At 44.0% G+C, this 22,025-nt stretch overlaps 1 protein-coding gene across 5 annotated transcripts in view; it reads left to right on the forward strand.

Moving 5' to 3' along the window:
- Positions 1–16,363, forward strand: part of NT5C2 (5'-nucleotidase, cytosolic II) — an 88,207-nt gene extending 71,844 nt beyond the window's left edge. For 4 of the 5 annotated variants that reach the window (XM_050958129.1, XM_050958130.1, XM_050958131.1 and 1 more), the window contains 13 exons: positions 473–564; positions 821–878; positions 2,940–3,033; positions 4,055–4,108; positions 5,351–5,434; positions 6,255–6,296; positions 9,682–9,789; positions 10,173–10,239; positions 11,056–11,226; positions 12,897–12,948; positions 13,339–13,399; positions 14,181–14,357; positions 15,321–16,363. In XM_050958129.1, the coding sequence (XP_050814086.1) occupies positions 473–564; positions 821–878; positions 2,940–3,033; positions 4,055–4,108; positions 5,351–5,434; positions 6,255–6,296; positions 9,682–9,789; positions 10,173–10,239; positions 11,056–11,226; positions 12,897–12,948; positions 13,339–13,399; positions 14,181–14,357; positions 15,321–15,563 (1,303 nt within the window). In that variant the 3' untranslated portion in view covers positions 15,564–16,363. Of the gene's footprint in view, positions 1–472; positions 565–820; positions 879–2,713; positions 2,791–2,939; positions 3,034–4,054; positions 4,109–5,350; positions 5,435–6,254; positions 6,297–9,681; positions 9,790–10,172; positions 10,240–11,055; positions 11,227–12,896; positions 12,949–13,338; positions 13,400–14,180; positions 14,358–15,320 lie in introns of those variants that run through there. The other variant, XM_050958134.1, reaches the window with a different exon arrangement.
- Positions 16,364–22,025: the final 5,662 nt, after the last annotated feature.

Genomic DNA, 22,025 nt, shown 5'->3' on the forward strand with positions numbered 1-22,025 from the left:
GCAAAGAGCCTCATTGTAGCCTGCAGTATAACAGCCTTGCACATTGCTGATGAAAGCTCCATGTGGGTGTTTAAAAAAAACACATGAAAACTAGGGGAAAGTTTAATTAGTTTAAACAAACAATGAAAATGCAGTGGATTTAAGTATCCCCTGGCTATCAGCTCAGGGATTAAGGTAAGGCTGTGGTCTCAACCATTCTGCTTCCCTGTGTCAGATTTGTTCACTTTACTGACCAACCATGGATATTTTTGCCCTGCTAGAGCCAACACAGCTATGGAGTGTGAAGTGGATTCTGTTTTTACTTTTGTGTCACCAACACACTGTTAATTTCCCCTTCAGCATGGTAAAACTAGGTGTTGTTTAAGGCTTGAGGGAATCTTGAGTTAACTGGCCCTTTAATGATCAGATTCTAAGAACTATAGAGTATGCTATTGTTCTATTCAGTTTTTCCCTTTACTATCTTGTTTTTCAGGCCAGAAACTCGGGAGCAGTACCCAAATAAATTTATTCAAAGGGATGACACAGAGAGATTTTACATTCTGAACACGCTGTTCAATCTACCAGGTACTCCTGTTCTTTTTGCAGATACAGACTAACACGGCTGCTACTCTGAAACCTGTAGTTAGCTACTGTAGGGCTTGATCCTTCATCATGGAAATGAATGGGGGTTTTGCCATTGAGTTCCTGACAGCAGATTGGGACCTACGCTGGTGTGCTTTGAGTTACATGAACACCTCTCTTCCTCCAGACTCCTACCCCAAAAGTTATTTTAATTTATGATGTTTCTCTTGTTTTAAATTTCTGTTTTGTTTCTTTGCAGAGACCTACCTGTTGGCTTGCCTAGTAGATTTCTTTACTAACTGTGACAGGTATTCTAGGTAAGTTTGCTGCCTGATTTTGTAAAACTAATGGTATAGTGCAGTCTTGAATATATGTTTTAAATAATGGATGCAGGGTACAGCACAAAGCTGCTCTACCGAGGCCCAATCTCCCACTAATGTCAATGTGAATCTTTCCATTGACATCACTGGGGCTAAGATCAATCCTCTTTAGCTGTTTAATATAAAAGTGAATTCCGTGCTGATGTGAAGTGTCTATTAACATCTCTGAAGGTCTAAACCAATTGGATGCAGTAAAGACATTGGCAATGCAACTCTTCCCCCATACTGTGTAACTGTCTCAATGCACTGGTTGCCACAACTTTGCTGTGGAGAAACAACCTCTAGATACAAACCGAGTGAATGGTTAGTTTCCATTTCCACTCTGTTCTTGGCGCCTCAGCTAAGACTCCAACAAATAATGCCAAATGAGTTGGAGATTTGATGTCATGGAAGTTTGTGATCTGAGACCACAAACTTACTACAAACACAGTGGCCACCAAACAGCCCTCAGATGTCTATTTTCAATGCCTACCAGTTAGACTTTTATTTGAACCAGTAACCTAGAGGCAAAACTCCCAAGGCCAATTACCAGAGTCACTTAGGTTCCCCTTATAGTAGTTTTAACATTTTCATGGTTAAGAACCTCATTCACTCAAAAGTGAAATATGCTAATGACATGGGTTTGATTTAAAAAAACCAGATTCATTTAATGAGAGAATTGTCTAAAATACTAAGTCTGGTTTTAATAACTTTTAAAGGATACATTTCCCAAATTTTTATAGCAATTTTTTATTTACTTTTCATAGCAAGCTTTTTGAAGCAGGAAATGTACTTGTTTTCTTTTTCCTCCATCATGTATGTGCATCAGCACCTGTTACCGTGGAGTTGCCCATGAGTGCTGTGCTGTCAATGCTTTTTGGTTTAGAAAAGGAACATTGAGACATATGGGATTTTGGGGGGCTAGAACATCAATATTTACATGGGCTTGCAAAGAGGTGTATGTTTAAAATGGTAGGTTACATTTTAAACTTTAACCTGGATGCAGCTGCATGAATGATTCACATGCTGTGAAGTGATACCAGATATTACACTCTTGGAAAGTAAAGGTTAAACACATATACAGTTTTGCCTAGGGACACAGAAATTGCCATTCTAGATCAGATCAGTGTCCAGTATCCTATCTCTGAAAATGGCCAGTACCCTTTAATGGACAATTATGGACTAATTTGCCCATAATAGAGTTTCTTCTTAATCCGCATCTGTTAATGATTGGCTTATGTCCCAAGGCATGAAGTTTTATATATAGTATAAAATCCTTTTTTGAATCTATCTTATGTAAAATCTTGGCCTCAGTGGTATATTGTGGTGGTGAGTTCCACAGGATAATTATGCACTGTGATATAAAAAAGCAACATTACCTTTTTATCAGTGTTAAATGTGTTGACTTTGAATTTCATTGAATATCTCCTTTTTCTTGGGTTATGAAAGAGGATAGCCAGCATCACTTAATTTATCTTATTACGTTCATCTTTTTGTATACCTCTATCCTGTCCTCTCATTTATCAGCTGTTTAAACTATAGTCCCAGTCTATCAATCACTCCTAAAATGGAAATCTTTCCACGTCCTTAATCATTATGTACTTACCATTCCATTAGTGTCGGGAGGGAGAGACTAGAGTCCCAGTCACAAAAACCTGAAATACCACATTGCTGGTGCATGATCCAGAGACAGGAATCTGCTTCCTGAAGTTCTGAATGAATAGCACGTTTGTGTAACAAACACCTCTCATGCTGCTGTATATACCAGGTCTGTTCAGATAGACCCTGTTAACTGGAAACTATTTACGGGGCATTCTCTCAATTCCAGCACACATGAAGAAATAAAAGAGGAAACAATGAATACAAGTTGGTAATACGAGCTTTGTCTGTCAGATATATTGCACTATCTTGTCCCCTGGTTGCTCCTTAGTCACAGAGGTCCTGTGGCACATGCACACTTCTTACTGGCTGTTGTTCTTTATCTAACATATCTGATCTCTCTCTTCTTTCTCCTCATAGCTGTGAAAAGGGGTTTAAAGATGGAGATCTCTTTATGTCCTTCAGGAGTATGTTCCAGGATGTCAGAGATGCTGTTGACTGGGTTCATTACCAGGTGATTGGAACTCCTTGGGATTTTTTCTTGGTCATTAATTGAGCTACACCTGTCTTTAACTCTTTGAAATGGAAGCAGTTAACATGTGACTATATCCCTGTAAAAGAAATTTGTTTTGCCATTTAGTGACCAGATATGTGAATGGTGCAGGACTATGCCCTTTGGGACAATGATTATCTCTCTCATTAGACAGGAGAGTCCTTCAGTCCTATCTCATCCAATCCTCATTTTCCTTAGCTATAATTAACGAGTGATTTAAAGATTGCACCATGAACTGTATTTGCATTTTATACCATGTATTGAAGTTGTAGACTATTAATTTTTGCAATATTGATTTTATTGTATATCTACTCTAGAGTATTAATTGCTTCATGCTGTTAGGAATCTGTTTGTGCAGGTTGGAGAATTTCATAATCGGGCAACCCGATTTTATATACACAAACATATATACCTATGCTATTTGGATTTCCTGATCAATAATGTTTGTAAATATGGCAGCTGAAGGCCTGATTCTGCTCCCCTTAACCCCAGGAAGAGTCCCATAATGAGTAGGATGGAGCACTTCCATATTATTTGATCACATTTTATGCTTCAGGTTGTCATCTGGTTTCTACAAGATTCAGAAGGGAATTTTTCATATAGAGTTTTGCACAATTGACCAGGTGCTTTGTGGTGGTTTTGCCTTCTGTCTCCAGCAGTGACCATAGAGCTTCAGTAGGAGATCAATGGTCTGACCTGGTATGGCAACCTATATTAGTTTCTGTTTCTATCACATTCTTTCCCGAAAGGGTTGAAATGGTCTTAAAGTGGAATGTTCACCTCTAAAATTACCACCAGAGTAGGGGACTGCATGGCTCATAGGATTTGTGATAGCTCATGCTCTCTCTCTGAGTCACCTGTTCAGATTCATTACTGGTTTGTATTTTTACAGGGCTTTGACAGCGTGGAAGTTGGAGATAATCTGATGTGTGTTAGATTGTTAAACCCAGCATCTCATGGAGTTCTGTTATTTCTATTTCAGGGAACCCTCAAGGAAAAGACACTTGAGAATCTGGAGAAGTATGTGGTGAAAGATGTAAGTGTGGAGTTACTTTGCTGTGCTGTGCAACATACTGTACTGAGAACACAGGCAGGAAGCAGGGGGAAGGAGTAAACCCGTTGATTTGTTTTACTGAATTAGAAAACTGATAAGTGTGGTTTCTCCTGTAATAACCAAAGACAAAGTGGGAAGTTCAGACCCGGCCTGTGTCCCAGCCCAGTAATCCACATGGCTTAGTTTTCATCCACACATCTATTAAACAGATCATAAAAGCTAGAGGAGAATTTAACACATTATGGAGGTGATGGTGTTGGTGAGGCACATGCAGACTCTACTGGTGGGGAAGGGGACTGTTTCTTTTACCTGGCTGTTCTGTTAGCATCATAAACCACAGTGATGCGGCTCTCTTGACCTCAGATTCAGAAGAGGCTGACATCTTTTCCAGACAGAAGTATTGATATAGCCAGCCATTGAAAGAGGCATGAGGGGGAGGGGAAATTTCAAGAAACCTTCCAATCTCTCAGACATCCCTCCAAAGTGAGTGCAATGTCTGACCTAGGAAAGCTGAAACTGTGCATTCCTTCCTACTTTGGGACTGCCTTTGAAGGAAGTGTGTGAGCTGCAAGTGAGCATTCCGCAGCCAGTCTCCATGAGTAGGCCCCATGTACAGTAAAACTTATCTGAATGTCATTTGGTTTAAAGTACTGATACCAGCCAGTCCACGTTATGGACTTATTGCCTGCCTGCAATGTTTCATTTTAAAGTAATTAACCAATCTAGTTACCTGTCTGCAAACTACTTTGGAAACTTCTGTTTTGGGGTAGGATTAGGCTGAATTAGGATTTATAACTCGTTAATAAAAACAGCTCCAGCCTCAAACTCACTCTAACTTTGGTGTTTGAATTATGACACATCCCTACCTGTAGACATGGGTGTTCAAACCTTCTACCAAAGGGCTCATTTTGGTAATTTACCAGGAGCCCACGGGGCCACATCTAGGCTGTCTGAAGTGGAGCTGGTAGTGGGTGAGCATGCTACAGTGTATGAAGTGCCACTAAACTATTTAATATCCTCACGGGGAGCCCAGGGTCCGCTAGCACCCGTGGACACAGTTCGTGATTCCTATTTACATTTGTTCCACTCTTTTCATTTCTGCATGCAAGGAAGTTTTCCTGATGCTGTTGCCAGTTTAAAATGTGTTGTCTTGCAAGCATGATTTTAACTGAGCCTTGTTTTTTCCAGTGGTAAAGTGTCTGTAATCCTTGTGTGTCCTTTTAGGGGAAAATGCCATTATTGCTCAGCCGCATGAATGAGGTTGGAAAGGTGTTTCTTGCCACAAACAGTGACTATAAATACACAGATGTAAGTGCTGCTGAAATACTTGGATTTGCGTAGAATTTAATGAAGAAAAAATGGATATTCATTTTCATACGTTTTCTGGTTTCACTATGACAACATTGAGTGTATTATATATACTTCTGAGTGAGAGGTAGTATGATTTAGGGATTAAAGCAGAGGACTGGGCTTTAAAACTCTGATACTAATTTATGCCATGACCTGGGGCAAGTCAGTTACCTCATCTATGTCTCAGTCTCTCAGCACATGAAAAGTGCTGAATAAATGCAAAGTATTGTTATTTTCAAAACCAGTCGCTCCGAAAATGCAGAACTTTCCCTATAATCAAACTGTTCTGATGCATACATGAAGGCATCAGACAATCCTGAATCTGTGATCAAGTGACAGTCCAATAACTTTTGAATCATCAAGGCTAGAGGGCTAGAAATTGGTGCTTTATCTGAGTGGAGAGAAGCTGGAAATTACCTCTTTTTAGTGGTGCAAGACGTTTGTTGAAAGTCCTGGGAAATCGCAAGATATCACAGCATTATTATGGATAGAAAGCTTACAGATCATTGTAAAGATCTCAAAAATATATTTGAAGTAGTGTGCAGATTTTGAGGGCAAATCTATTCTTTGATTAGAAAAATTACTGTTTTAACTCCAACTGATGTTTTATTAATTTTGTTCCCAAATTGCAATAAATCTAATGCCAAAACTGACAGTAAATTGTGAAACTAAAAAAGTTATGTAGTCTGAAAAGGTGGAGACTGAGAAGTATGTTGTCATAAACTACATAAATGTATATTTTAAAGTCCTGTAAATCATTTCTAATTTTGTCTTTCAGAAAATTATGACTTATTTGTTTGATTTTTCACATGGACCAAAGGTATGTGACTCTAGGACTGCTGTTTTACTAGAAATTAATGCACATAATTATCTCTGTGTAGCATTATTGGATTGTAATCCTGGTTCATAGACTGCAAGAGGATTAGCAGGTATAGTTAAAACACAGTTGCTATTTACAGAGTAGCAGCTGTGTTAGTCTGTATCCACAAAAAGAACAGGAGTACTTGTGGCACCTTAGAGACTAAGGCCTTGGCTACACTGGAGAGGTGCAGTGCTGGTAATGGCTTTACAGCGCTGCAACTTACTCCCCGTCCACACTGGCAAGGCACATATAGCTCTGTGGGTATGGCTACATTTGGAATTTCAAAGCGCTGCCCCGGCAGCGCTGCGGGAGCGCTGCCGCGGCAGCGCTTTGAAGTGTGAGTGTAGTCAGAGCGGCAGCGCTGGGAGAGAGCTCTCCCAGCGCTGCATGTAAACCACATCCCTTACGGGTGTAGCGTGCAGTGCTGGGAGCCGCGCTCCCAGCGCTGCTGCCCTGATTACACTGACGCTTTACAGCGCTGTATCTTGCAGCGCTCAGGGGGGTGTTTTTTCACACCCCAGTTGCAGCGCTGTAAAGTGTGAGTGTAGCCAAGGCCTGTATCTCCCTGGCTACAGTGCTGGTTGTACTCCACATGGACAAGAGGAATAAAGAGAACGGAGTGCCAGTGTAAACAGTGATTAATCTTACTACACTGTAACTGACCTCCGGAATTTTCCCATAATGCTTTTAACTAAAGAACTCTCTTTGTTTTGTTATGATGCCTCTCTTTGTTTTGTTGTGAACTCGGGCTCCCAGAGCTACTTATCTAAAAAACAAACACAGCAATTGTTTGCTCAAGCAGAGGCAGGCAGGGAATGTCCACAGCTAGTGTTTGCTTGAGGAGAGAAACAGCACTGCGGGTGGGAGGGAGTCCGTAGGAGTAGCAGCGTATCTGGTCTGAAGGCTATTTGCATTTAAGACTGAATGAGAGAGGGGTGGGGGAAGTGGTCGGAATTTGCAAGGCAGCTGCTGACACAGTATCGGCTCCAAAAATCCACTCTCCCCCACGCTCCTTGTCACACTCCACCCCACCCCTGTCTTTTGAAAAGCACGTTGCAGCCACTTGAATGCTGGGATAGCTGCCCATAATGCACCATTCCCAACACTGCTGCAGATGTGGCCACACTGCAGCGCTGGTAGCTGTCAGTGTGGCCACACTGCAGCACTTTCCCTACATAGCTGTACGAAGACAGCTTTAACTCCCAGCGCTGTACACCTGCAAGTGTAGCCAAACCCTAACAGATTTATTTGAGCATAAGCTTTCGTGGGTTACAGCCCACTTCATCGGATGCATGTAGTGGAAAATACAGTAGGAAGATAGCTAGATAGATAGATAGGTACACACACAGAACATGAAACAATGGGTGTTACTATCACCTTAACTGATCACTCTCATTAGTGTGTGTATGGCAACACCCATTGTTTCATGTTCTCTGTGTATATATATATCTTCCTACTGTATTTTCCACTGCATGCATCCGATGAAGTGGGCTGTAGCCCACGAAAGTTTATGCTCAAATAAATTTGTTAATCACTAAGGTGCTACAAGTATTCCTGTTCTAGTTGCTGCTTAGTTTCCTTATTAACATAGGATCAAATTCAAATAGAAATAGAACATTTAGAGAGAGATGATGTCAGCTGTTTTAAAACAAAAATCCTTAATAATAACATAATCTAATAATGTTGCATTTTGCAGTCAAGATCAGTATGAAACTGACAAAGTTTAGATGCCAATAAGAAATCTTATTGGAGCACAAAAAGGCTTTGTAAATGGAAAGGAATATCTAGGGCCTAATACTGATCCCACTGGTGTGACTCAACTGACTTCAGTCATGTTAGTCCTGATTTACGCTGGTACAAGTGAGGGCAGAGGTAGGCCCTGAAATGTTTAAATGTAAAACAGTTAGGAGCTCCAAACCTTTGTCTACTTAGTACATTCAGCTTAATTGATTACTTTGTCAGTCACACAATGCGTGGCTCAGCTCCTGTTTCATGGAGTTACTTAATTATTTTCATGTGCCTGTCAACACTGCACCTGAGCACATGTCACAACTGAAAACCAATTTGCTAAATTAAATTCCCCACAGTAAGTGAAACAAACAGCCTCATCTCTGAACTGCTGCCACCTCCTCAGTGACGATCTATAGTCAGAAAAATCTTTTGACTCAAAATATGTGCCTTTGCGCCATGCTGTGAAGGTCAATAAATTCAAGCAGGGGTTATTTTCATAACGGGCACCCTTCACTCACTAAAAATACTTCCCATCCTTGAGAATACCAGCTAGGGACTGTCGGCAACCCCTGCCTACATCCCACCCTCCCGGCTGATTTCAGCAAACTTCAGAGAAAGGTGTGCAGCATAGATAAATGCTGATGGGTGCTTGTGCCTCTGATGCGTGGCTTTGGTACAGAGCGGTTATATGTGGGTAGGAGTCCAGGCTGTTTCCTACCATCTTTGAGAATGTTCACAAAGCCAGATACTGACTTCACAAGAATCCAGTGTTTGCAGTGTGGCTGTAGTTGTGTTGGTCCTAGGATATGAGAGACAATGTGAGTGAGATAATGTCTTTTTTATTGGACCAACTTCAGTTGGTGGAAGAGACAAGCTTTTGAGCTTCACAGAGCTCTTCCTCAGAATAATCCAGTGAGCATGGATCTATGCAGGGTATCACCTTTATATGCAAACTGGTAGCTATGTAATTTACAGTATCCTTCACTGCAACAGCTGATCTACTATCTTACATGTTCAGTGCAGTCATTTCATCTCAGCCTATGTCATCAGTCTCCCAAATCAGGCTGGACTTAGTCAGTACTGGATGGAAACCTCCAAGGAAAGTAAAATGCTTCAGGAAGTGGTGCTGGTAATTCAGTACTTTCCCTTCTGAACCATTACCACAGAATGGTGCTAAGGGCACTATCCTATTGGATTTACCCATTTGACAAAAAACATATAGATTCCTTTTCAGGAACTATTCCATTGCACTTCTTGCAGGATTATCAGTATCAGCCCCAGTCAGATTCCACTGTGGTTTATTTATAATCTGCTTTTCTAAATTCCTCTGCAGTGGAATTTCTCTTGGATGCAGTATTTTTTGCTTTCTCCTCTAAACTGTAGGGTTTCTTGATGATGTTAAATTGCTGTCATGTTGGACCCAGAGGTGGCTGCATTTCTGCAGTGTATGAAGTGATTCCTCGATATATAGTTTATGAAAGTGTTCTGGGATCCTTCGGAATGAAAGGTGCAATAAATATAGGACCTTGTATCATAAAATGTATAAGTGATTTGAGAAGAAGAGGCTGAAGGCAGCTGATGCTTTTATGGTTCTTGTTTCTTCCTTCCCTAGCCTGGGAGCTCTCATCAGCCGTGGCAGTCATACTTTGATCTAATCCTCGTGGATGCACGAAAACCCCTCTTTTTTGGAGAAGGCACAGTGTTGCGTCAAGTGGACACTGTAAGTACTGCGCACTTACCCACATGGTTTCTTTAGGCAGCTTGGAACAGGAACTGGAACTTTTCTAGATTGGACTCTGCATTGAAATTCATGGAAGGCATTGGGCTGGAGTTTGCTTTTCGTTACACTCGGTGAGCCTCATTGCTATCAGAGTTGTGTGTGTCACGGGCAGAACTTAGTCCTTCCTGGCTAAATTAGAATACAACAAAGTGTATTTTGAGAAGAGTGAAACACAAAACCCCTCCATGTGAGTGAAAGCTGCCTCCAGTCTCCCAGGGAGGAGCAGGGGTCCAAGAGAAGGAAGAATTAGGAAAAACTGGACAGAAAAGATCCACTACACCAGTTGCCTGTCACTAAAGTTATTTCTTTCCTCTTCTGCACAGGTTACTGGCAAGTTGAAGATTGGTACCTACACAGGGCCTCTGCAGCATGGCATCGTCTATTCTGGTGGTAAAGCAAGAGCAATCTCATGTGTATTGTATAACGAGCCTAAACAGAGATTTAGCTTCTCACCCTACTGGCATAATCGGGGGTTGTCAGGGTAATCGGTGGTGGTGTTTCTGATAGGCAAGTCCTTCAGTGTAACCTGGTGGATCTGCTCATCATCCAGTATTGTGCAAGGATTTTAAAGGGCATGGCAGAGCTGTGGCTGGTTTAGCACACTTGGGACTTGGCCAGGAGTTCTCAGCTGTTTTCATGCTGCAATGCCAGGCTCAGCCACTTGCCAGGTGCACCCCAAATCCTCTGCTCCTGTTCACATGTTGCTTCAAAGGAAGGGCAATGGGAATGAGGGTGATGGCTTTCACAGCTCTTCTGACACATGAAAAGGATCTGGCTCATTCACTTCGGGGAAGATGAGAGCCCGCACTGACCACCCCACATACTGCCCACAGCACAGAGCACTTTGTGCAGGCATTCCTGTGGTGCAAATAGTTGCAAGTGCTTGGCTACTGTTGTGATGTGCTAATATGGAGCAGACTGGGGCTTTGGGGAGACCCCTGAAGAATGCTGCTTTCTGGCCCAGCAGAGACAATACATTTGGCAAAGATGGTTTCTGGGAAGAGAGAGCCAACTTGCTGTGTCTGTAGCTCACAGCTCCCTGTGTCTTGGCTGTCAGTGTGTGCTCTGTGAGTAGCTGCAGTTACTGGACACTTGTTTTTGCACTGCAGTGACAGGCATGTGCCTGAGTTGTGAGTGTCTGAAATATGAGAAATCTTTCCCTGCAGATCACAATTGCTGACCCACCCTGTTTTTATTCCCTCATAGGTTCCTCTGATACAATCTGTGACTTGCTGGGGGCTAAGGGCAAAGACATTTTATACATAGGAGACCACATCTTTGGAGACATCCTAAAGTCCAAGAAACGTCAGGGTTGGAGGACCTTCCTGGTGATTCCCGAACTAGCCCAGGAGCTGCATGTCTGGACTGACAAAAGCTGTACGAAACTAGGCAACCACTTTGCTGTCACTTCACTGGTGCAGCAACATTGACCTCACTGTGGCTGGTCAAGTGTAACTGGGGGGAGATTTTAGTGCTATTTTCTCAAGATTGCATTGTTTGTATGTTGTCAAGGGGAAAAGCTGGGGCAAGGTTTGGAGGGGCTCTGTGACAGTGTGCATCTGCTTTTGTTTATTTTTTTCCTGAGATCTTCCCCTTGCTTTTGGCATCTGTGTTGGGCTGATGCAGTCCTGTTACCCGAGGGAAAGGATTGGAATACTTGCTCAGCCTTTCAGACCACAGTCCTGACTGTTGGTAACACTGTCATCTCTTAGCGAGGATGGATCTAGGCCTTTTGCATTTGGACACAGTGATTTCCAGCTGCATTGTGTATTAAAATAAGCTCTACATGGCATAGATAGAAGCTGCGATCTGATGGGGTAAAGTGTTCCAAACCCATGTAATTTTTTCCTAATAAGCCATACCTCTTTCACTGACTGGATCAGTACGTCCCTCCATCAAACAGTCACTTCTCAAAAGCCCTGTTAGAAGATGGCTTGTTATTCATTAAAAAGTATGTTAGCAGATTATATTCTTCTTATCATGGTGTCTGATCCACTGATGTGGTCCCTCTCTGGAGGGAGTTCCAGTTAATTAAGAGTGAGGGCTGCTTTCTGCAGCTCACCTCCTCATGCACGTCTCTTCCTCCATTGGCATCTGTATCAAAGTGATGCCTGAATCCCATCCTGAGGCTCGAGCACTAACAGATCTCCCCTGTCACTGGGCTAGCCCCTTCGCTGGTGAGCTGCTTGTAGGGCAGTAGCAATGAGGATCTCATTTGTTGTGTTTAATTGTGTCACTGCAGAGTAACAGCAGAACAGCCGTGCTCTAAAAAGCTTAGAGACTTAGTGTACTTATTCAAGATGTAAAGTTGCAGGGCAGATGAGGACAGGGAAGGCAGGTGATAGGTGGGGTGTGAGGTCAGAGCAGTGGGATGTCTGAGGTGAAAGTAGCTCCCATGTTTAATCCCTAGGATAAGCCAAAGATCCCATTCTCCCATGCTGGAACACAGCAGCTCACCAGTATTAGCTGGTGAGGAATTAGCGTGGCATTAATTGCAGTATTGGACTAGTGAGGTCACCTCCCTCTGCTGTCAGCCTTCACAGCATTCCAGTTTTCATTTCATTTAGCTTGTTTGTTCATTTGTTGTTCTATTTTTCACTTCATTTATTTGAGACCCAGCTTCGTTCCATTCAGCTGCAGACAGTGGCAGGAATCACAACACAGGACCAAACTGCCTTCAGTGTAGAACCACTTTAATGGCCCAGTCCTGCAGCCCTACTCACCAAATTGCCCACTGATGTCAAAGAACTTATATAAAACATGGAGGTGTGGGCCCTAAAGCAAGAGGGATCAGTCCCAGAAAACAAGTCCTGATCCCTGCCAGGCCTCCACAGTGTGCATTCAACTCTTTATCTGAACCATCTCTTTATCTGAAACACCTGTTTCTTGGCATGTCAGCCCTAGCAGCTGTGCACTCTGCTTTATTTTCCATTCCTGGCCACAGCTGCCTCCTATGAGAAGAGCTGGAAATGTGATGCTTTTGCTTTTGGCACTTCTTCAGTTTTAGCACTCTAACCCTCTTTCTTCTCTCTTCTGGAATTGTTCAGCCCTTTTTGAAGAGCTGCAGAGTCTGGACATTTTCTTGGCGGAGCTGTACAAGTGAGTATTCCAACGTTCATATAATAATAATAATAATAATTTCCCTCCACCACATAGCAGCTGCCATTTGAGGATCTTAATGCACTTTTGCAAATATTAGATAATGAATCCCAACAAATCCCCTGTAAGTTAAGTAAGCAGTATCCCCTTTTTACACATGGGGAAACTGAGGCATGCAATGGTTATGACTTATTCAAGGTCACATAATGAGTCTGTGTTACAATCAGGAGTTGATCTCAGGAGTCCTGGATCTTAATAATCCTGGGTTCTACCCACAAAGCTAGCCTTCTTTCCTCTATTTCTTCCTAACCAAAAAATACCCCACCCCTAAGCCTCGTCGTTTCCTAAACATTTTCAAACAATGTTGTGTAATTTTTCTTCTATAACCAGGCATTTGGACAGTAGCAGCAACGAACGGCCTGACATCAGTTCCATCCAGAGACGTATTAAGGTATCAATTATAAAAACACCTTTCCACACTGAAGGATCCCAAAGTGCTTTACAGTCTGATACACAACCGTATATTGAGATCACTTTCCTCAGCACTAAAATGCAGCCACCTTTGGGGTGGAATGCAGCAGCTTACAGCATGCATACCTCACAGCAGCATTACACAATAGCTTTCTTAAGCAGGGAAGTAAAGTATATCCCACTCAACTGAAATTAAAAAGGAGCTTTAGGTAGACAGAAGGTTATTACCCCAGTTGGAATTTGGCCAGGACATTGGGGTAGCATGTGCACTGTTGGGAAGAATGCCATGGTCAAGACCTTGGTTTTATGCCTGATCTAAAGGTGGCACTTGCAGAAGCATAGTGCCCCTTGGTACCATTCTGGGGCATTGATTCCATATTGATTCAGATGGGCCATCTACTGGCTTTCTGTCACCACTTCCTGCAGCATTCTTGGTGTCCCCTGGAAGTTTCCCTTCTACTGATCAGGCAAACCCTGTTCAGATGACATCACAGCCTGGCAGGATGGCTGCAGCTATGATGAAATGTCATTGATTCCAGTACAGCTTCCCCCCATTAGATATGAATATGGACTCTGTGGGGTATCACTATTAGAACACACACAGCCTGTTAAGTGCCTCTCTATTCTGAACCCCTGCAGAATCTGAGCAGCCCAGGAACTCAGAATGTCCCAGTTACGTGACAATCTTTTCCCAGTCTCTCTGTTTGAGTTTGCATTGCTCTCTGTCCAGCCAGAGCATTTAATCTGCCTTTTGCTTGTAGAAAGTGACTCACGACATGGACATGTGCTACGGGATGATGGGAAGCCTGTTCCGTAGCGGCTCACGACAGACCCTCTTTGCCAGCCAGGTGATGCGTTATGCAGATCTCTATGCAGCATCTTTCATCAACCTCCTGTACTATCCGTTCAGCTACCTCTTCAGAGCCGCCCACGTACTGGTGAGTTGTAACCCACTGAGAAACCAGCAGTGGTCCTAACAGGCAAATGCCATTAGAACTGTTTAGTGAGTGGTGTTGGCAGAACCAGATAAACACTATTAAGGACTCGGGGATATCATTACTGTAGTGCAGAAGAGAGAGGAAACTCACATTCTCATATTATGGCTTGGAGACGCTTAAGCTCGTTATGGAGGTGTTTGAGCTCTTTAGTGGAGGGTGATGGACTCTTGCTAGGATGACATTGGCCACCCCCAGAAGCTGTCCACCTTCGCAGCCAGAGACAGTAATGATGGCTGCTCAGTGGGGATAGGAGGAATTATAAAAGAAAAATACTGGTGCTTAGAATAAAGGACATGCGGCTCATCCTCAGAATCACATCTGGAACAGCACAGAGTTGGGGATGCATGCAGTGATGCGAGAAGACATACAGAAGGATAACACTGGATTTAGTTACCAGTTTTGCTGTCCTCCACACTGGCTTTCCTATGGGGGAGTCCCATAAGCTGTAATGGGACTAATTATTGGCCCTCAGTACTGATGTTGATGTTAATATTAATGTCAATGTCACCGGCTTGTGCTATCTCAGGAAGCTTCAGGTGATAACAGGCCAATTTGTTCTGAATGGATAGCATGAAAAGTCATTGATCTTCTTCTGTAAGGAGTTATGTGCTTCAAAGAGTAGTGAAAACTATTTCTCTAGGGTCAGCTTCAGCCCAAAGCCCCCATGCATGCCTGCATTTTAGTATTAGTTCTGTAATGCTACAAGCACAGGATGGTGGGGCCTGTCTTTCTGGTCACACTCACAGGGGTTCCATGTCAGTACAGCAGACTTAACAAACTTCAGATGCTTTGCTTTTCACTAGTATCTGCATATATTGGAGAAATAATGAGAGCATCTGTTACAGAAGCATTTCTCCTGGGACAGTTAAGACAGGTCCAATCCTCCCTCTCGTTTTTGTATAGATGCCACATGAATCGACGGTGGAGCACATTCATGTTGACATTAATGAAAAGGAGTCACCTCTGGCTACACGCAACCGCACCTCAGTGGATTTCAAAGATTCCGACTACAAACGGCATCAACTGACCCGGTCAGTCAGTGAGATTAAACCCCCTAACCTCTTCCCCCAGACTCCTCAGGAAATCACACATTGCCATGATGAGGATGATGATGAAGAAGAGGAAGAGGAGGAAGAAGAGGAGTAGGAAGGAGAAATGGAAGCCTCTCTGAAGACAAAACATGATTGTGGCAGTGATAAGCGGGAGTGGATTCCCAGTTTTGGTTCCAGGAGGAATGGGTGTGATTCTTTCAAAGGCACATTTTGAAAGTTTCCAAAAACTTTTTAAAATTACCTAATCAGAAGGAGCCCCTTGTTTTTAATTTTGCGAATCTGCTCTTTGCAGACGGTTCAAAATGCCAATGGATTCTGCACTACGGGAGAGTCTAACAGTGTATTCAGACTGGACTGCACACAAGTGTTGTCTATAATGCCTCCCCTGTTACATATTAGGGATGCTGCATGGTTTTTCTCTTTTTCTTCCCATTGGTGCAATTCATTTGGTTTTCATTGAACGGTGTCTTATGAACGGTTTGGAATTTGTACAGTCTCCACAGAGAAGGAAGGATGCAATGTGCCCTGTAGCAGACAAAACGGTCTGACGAATCCTCCTACTGCGAGTTGTGCCACTGTTCTTAACTCTCAGCTTTTTTGGATACAAATTCTCCCCCTACCAAATACTGTATTGTATCCAGGGAAACGTTATGGCTTCCAGCATTGAATTTACCCTCTGCTAAGCACAAGTTTCCCCTTATAAGCGCGGTTTAATGTTCTACATTACTCTGGCAATATCTGATTTCAGTGGGATTGTGGTACTTACTAGCATTCAGTAGTTTTGAGTTTGTCAGAAAGTCTGTTGTCCTCCCCTTGGTGGATGAAGACTTAATTATTTCATCATTGGCATGTAATGCATGATTTCTGTTACATTTATAAAACAAGTGACTCTTGTGCCATGCTCTCATCTATCCCCCCTGCTCAAATCCCCCTATATTTTCAACCAGCATTATTAGCAAAGGAGCTTGAAATTGTATCTTTACATTGAATGTTAGTTATTTTTTCCCTAATTTCTGATATCTTTTTCTCTGCTCTGCTTTAGGAAAGGAAAGGAAAGCATCAAAGTATCCCAAAGATAGAAAAGCCAAACAGCATTTGGAGTGGAAGTGTGTGCTTGGGCCACCCATCCTAGCTTGAACTTGGCCCACACTATAGAATCATGGGAACGGAATGGACCTTCAGAGGTCACCTAGTCCAGTCCCCTTGCACTCATGGCAGGATTAAGTATTATCTAGACCATCCCTGACAGGTGTGTGTGTACACACACACACACTCTCTCACTCTCTCTCTCTCCCCCCCACCCCATGGGTGGTCCAATTGTGTGACCCATGGAAGAGATTTGGCTCAAGATAGCTGTAGTCTCCAGGCTCCTGTGCTGGCCCCTGCAGTTGCTGCAGGCTGTACCTCCATTTCAGAAATGAATATGGTGCAGTCTGCTTCATTTGTCCTGCAAACAGTTCTCCGTGTCCTGTCTGTGCCCTTTGGACTTCCACCTGGTGTTAACTTGAACGCAAATCCCTTGTATGTTACCATTCCCTGTAAGGCGTGGTGTGCAGTACAGCTGTGTTAACTGTGCAGTGCCATTTACTACCTGTCTGGGGACGGTGTAGCTTATTCTAAACTGCCATTCATTTGTGAAAGGTACAGAACAGGGGGCCTGATTTTAAAGAATTACACCTTTTGGTTCAGTCTCGTAATTGCGTTTGATCTTATGTCAGTGTAACATACAGTGAAAAACAAATCAGCAGGAGGTGCTATTGTTGGGAGGGCAGGCCTGCAAGTCAATAAACCATGATGGTTCTAGTATTATTGGCCTATCCCTTTGTTTATGCATCGTTGTTGGAAGGTGTCCTTGTCACATCACAGCTGAACAGGGTGAAGGGGAGAGATTTTGCTAGGTATTGTGTTGGCGAGCCAGGAAACCATCAGAGTGTTTGGGTTTTCAGAGATGTTGTCCAGCACTTTTGTCACTAAGTTTTAAGGAGGACAGTATCCAGCCTCCTCCTGAAAGAGACTCAGAAGACGTGTTCAGGGAAGTAAGATGGTAACTTGTTTGATTAAAGGGCCCCAAAGAGGTGGGAAATGAGTTTTGGTTTAATTATATTTTTTCAGACCTTAGAGTGTACGCTGGGAGCAAGTCCTTGCATACAAAGGAGATGGATTCTGGCCTCATCCACCATTGCATCTGTGCATAAATCAGCTATCCTACACAGGGCACACCAGTCAGAGCAAGGATGAAAATCAAGAGTAAGCCATTGCATTCTGTAACGGAGATGTGATATTGTGTGAAACTATCAAGTCAGCTACACGGTTTTTTTGGCCTGGTTGGAGGAGTGGAACAGGTTCACAGTGAATGGATTTAGAAACTATTTTTAAATCCCACCAGCAGCTACACGCAGACCACCCCTTCCTGCAACCGGGTCAGACATTTCTATGGCACTGGTTCCCCTCCATCTGAGGTTTCACCTGTTCTAGTGAGTATGATGGGGAGAAGGACACACGTCTACCTCCTCCCACCACCACTGCTAAACACTCCCCAGTGTTTGTCTAAGACCAGGAAAAGGCCATCAGAGCTGGTACAGAACCTCTTGCGGTGTCCCTTGAAGCCACATGAGATTTAAGGGAAAACAGGGATGTTTTGGTGGGGTGGAAGGATGGGGATAAATGTTCCTGTTGGAAAAGCTGGGGCAGGATCAGGGGTGTTTTTCCCAATTGCTCCAGCAGAGCTGGGGATTTTACCCAGATTTTAACGTAGCACAGATCAAATGTGTTGAAGTAAATTTTCAAGTTAAACCTTCATAAGGCAGTGCCCTCATAGTGACACTGTTTTCTCTTGGTTTGTGGGAGTGAGGATGATCCCATATGGCTTCAGAACAAATCAGACAACTGCCCGTTGATAAGAAATAAATATCCTACCGGTGCAGATTATCTGATGCTTTCTTTTCCTCCTGTGAAACAGAATTCAAAACTTAGCCTAAATGAAAGCAAAAAGCCTGTTCGCACTCTGGATTCAGGAATCACATCACTGCACGGTTGTGCAGTAATACCTCAGGAAGATTAGCTCATCTGCCGTTGGAGTTCAGTGATGGTCTCATTGGGAAGTGCAACATCGCCCCCTCCAGGAAATGAAGTTTTGTAATTATTTGTATTACTGAGCCCTACAATGCTAGAACTGATCCAGCAGGTTAATGTTCCCAGTTCATGTAATTATACAAGTTGCTTTAAGTTGAGCTACCTGAAGCCTCTTTCATGTAAACCCTATTGAGGCTGTCTTTTTCTCTTTGAGTGACCAACCTCCATTGCAAGCAAGCCCTGAAATCTTCCTAGAGTCATCGTAGCTACTGAATAACTGTAAAAAGTACAACTGGCTATAGTAGTGTAGATAGAACTCACCCTGTGCCTGTAAAGAGTTTTCTATACACATGCACATCTACTGAGCATATATAATCTTATCCCCTAAAGAGTCTGTTCACAGAAGAAGGTTGTGAAACAAACCCCAAAACTAAGGGCTTGTCCCTGCTTCCTTCCATTACTGTTGGTTCAATTCCAGTGCTGGTGGCACTAAAAGCAGCGTGGCCACCAGCTGTGAAGCAGACTAACAGAAGAGGAAAAGCTTCCCCCCGACTCTACTTCTGCATTAGCCTCTCTCCTTGTCAGACCTTCTGAGGAGGAGCCCTCCAAGACTGTAGCCTGCTGCAAAGGAGCAAGACAGCCAGGAGTTACTCTCATTTATTGTCGCTCAGAACGAGCAAAGGACTAGATCCACAAAGAGGATGTAGGCTTAGTGTTTCACACCTAACTTTAGGTGTCCTGCCCTGGTGTTTGTACTGGCTGCCAGGACAGCAGGTGTCTTCCTTTAGGTGACCCTAAACTAGGGCCTGGGTATTCTCAAGTCAGCTGTACAAATGACAGGCCCAGACCAGTGCAGCTGTTTTATGCGCATGCTTTGGATGCCAGCCAAGATTTCCCTACTGAGAATCCTGTCCCACCCGTTGTCCCTGCAAATTGGCCAAAGCTGAGGCAAAGCTCTCTGCATGGAAGAAAGGGCTCCACAGCGAGCTGAGGAAGGTGCCACCTAAACTAGCCAATAGGAAAGGCCAAGGACAAATATCCCTCCTGCAAGAGAATTAGATGCCTATGTCCAGGCCAGAGGGAGGCATGAACCAGCTCCTGGAACATTGGTGCCTGAGCCCCTTCTGATGAACAGGAGGAGGCGGCAGTTCCCTTTAGCCCAGAGGTTAGAACACTAACCCCTCAGGTAGGAGATGCAGATTCAATTCCCACCTCTGCCATGTGGAACAGTGCCTTGAACACACACACTCCCCACCTCCCTGTGAGCTCCCTAGCCCTCAGACTAGTCTGTCTCACCCGCTAGTCCAAACCCTTATGTCAAGTGGAACAGGAGCGATGGACAGAGATCTGCTGAAGAATACACCAAAGGCCAGCGTGCAGGAGACCAGCGTTGAATCCCTACTCAGCAGGCCATGGAAGGAATTGAACGTGGGCTTCCTGGAGGCTGGAGTTGTGCTTCTAATCCCTGAGCTAACAGAAGGCAGCAGTGAAGCCAATGCAATGAGGGGTGTTTGAGGCAGGACTCATGCTGTTAGGCAGCCTTTGAAAACATGGGCTCAGGTCTTGCACATGGGATACACAGGTGAGGCTCTACTCTGGGTCTTAGGCCCCAGCTATGAAGACTAATGTGGCTGTGTGTATGATCATTGCCAGACACTTAGAAGCCCTGGGGATTTTATTGACAGAACTTCAGGCTAGGCAGCAGCTGAGCAGGGAGGCTGAGGCTTGACACTTTGAACGTACAGCTCTGTAATGTCAGTACCTCAGTCCCTTTGGGGTTCTAACCTCAAGGGAATTGGAGCAGACTTTGTTCATCTTTCTGGGACAATGGCTCCCAGGTGGAGGGAGCTCACAGAATGGCCAGGCAAAAGGTATGATTCTGTCCACAGCAGAGAGCAGTATAATCCCCCTAATATAATTTACATCATACTCCCCAGTGCACAGAACCCAAAGGTAAAAAAGGATGACAAAACTAAGTCAGCACCAAATTCCTATCCTGGACCACTTCAATCAAAGCAGACCCAGAAGTACTACAGGCCAACACTCCCCTTCCCCCACAAACCAGGGGGCCTTTCTCTTGCTCAACCAACAGATGCAGCAAGAGGAGCCCTGCTACACCACCAGTTCTTCCTGTTGAAGTAACTTCCTGACTAAGGTATTTACTCACCATTATATAAACTCGTGCAACAGAAAGTCAAAACTGAGTCCTCAGGTGCATCCCGTTGCTTTGCCAAAGCAGTTCTTGCAGACAACCCTTGCATACAGTTGTAAGCAATGACATGGGGAATAAGTCGTTACTACTGAGTTTTTCACTCTACCAGAGCAAGGAATGTCATAATCCAATGGCTGGAAGTTGAAACTAGACCAATTCAGACTGGACCCAAGGCATACATTTCTGAGAGTGAGCGTAATCAATTATTGGAACAAGGGGGATTTGCCATCACTGACAACTGTAAAATCAAGCTTGGCTGCTGTGGTAAAAGAGCTCCTCTAGGAATTAGTTTGGGGCAGTTCTATGGTCTGTGCAACCCAGGAAGTAAGATTTGATGATCGCAATGGTCCCATCTGGTCCTGGAATCTATTGGCCAATCTTCCAGCCAAAAGGAGTTGGGAGAAGGAGACGGGCCAGACAGAAAGTGTTCCTGGTCATGCAAGCACAGCCGTGGCCCAGCTGATTTTCAGGGTTGGTCCTTCTTTTTGTCAGGGCTGGATCACAGTCCCACACGTGTGCACATCTCACACTTTGTACCTGACCCTGCCATACCACAGTGCAACTTCTTTGTCCACATCAGTCTTAGCCGTACAAAGGTCACCCCTGCCTCCCTGCGGGCTGACTTTGCTCGGCCTTGTTTCAGACCATCAGTTCAGTGGCCCATTGAAAAGTCGGGATATCAGCTCAAGTAGGCACCTCATTTAGACAAACCCCTGCGTAAGCAGAGTCCTGCATGAGCTGTGGTACTGAAATTCTCTCTCACCTTTAGACATAGCTACCTACCCCCCCCACCACCCCCAGCAGGGATGTTAGGAAGCAGACAGATAGGGCATATGGCAGTCTGTCACCCTTCAGCCCCACAACCAACTCATTAATCTGTTACTCTGCTGCCAGGCCCAGTCACAGGCCCATAAGCTGCGGGATGTGTAATTAGCACAGCCTCAGTGTGTGGGCAGTGACAATTCATTGAAAGTGGAAGAGGTGGGATAGCCAAGTGAACTTTTTTGGGGGGAAATGACACCATCCCTCTGCTGAAAAGAAATGGCATGTAGGCTGAGTTCTAGGACAAAATAGCTGCCAGCAGCCTCCATCTCCATGCTCACAAGATAGCTCTGTTATCACTAGCTGTCCCAGTCCTTCCACAGGCTGCAGCAGACAGTTTAGGCAAGGTCTGATTCAGCTCCAGCGGCCACAGTGGGAAGAGGGGTCTCCCGAAAGGAATTCTGAAAGACCAGTGCCCTAATACAGACCATTCCTCTCTCCCTACCATCT

This window comes from Gopherus flavomarginatus, chromosome 6, assembly GCF_025201925.1.
Source record: "Gopherus flavomarginatus isolate rGopFla2 chromosome 6, rGopFla2.mat.asm, whole genome shotgun sequence".
Taxonomy (NCBI): domain Eukaryota; kingdom Metazoa; phylum Chordata; order Testudines; family Testudinidae; genus Gopherus; species Gopherus flavomarginatus.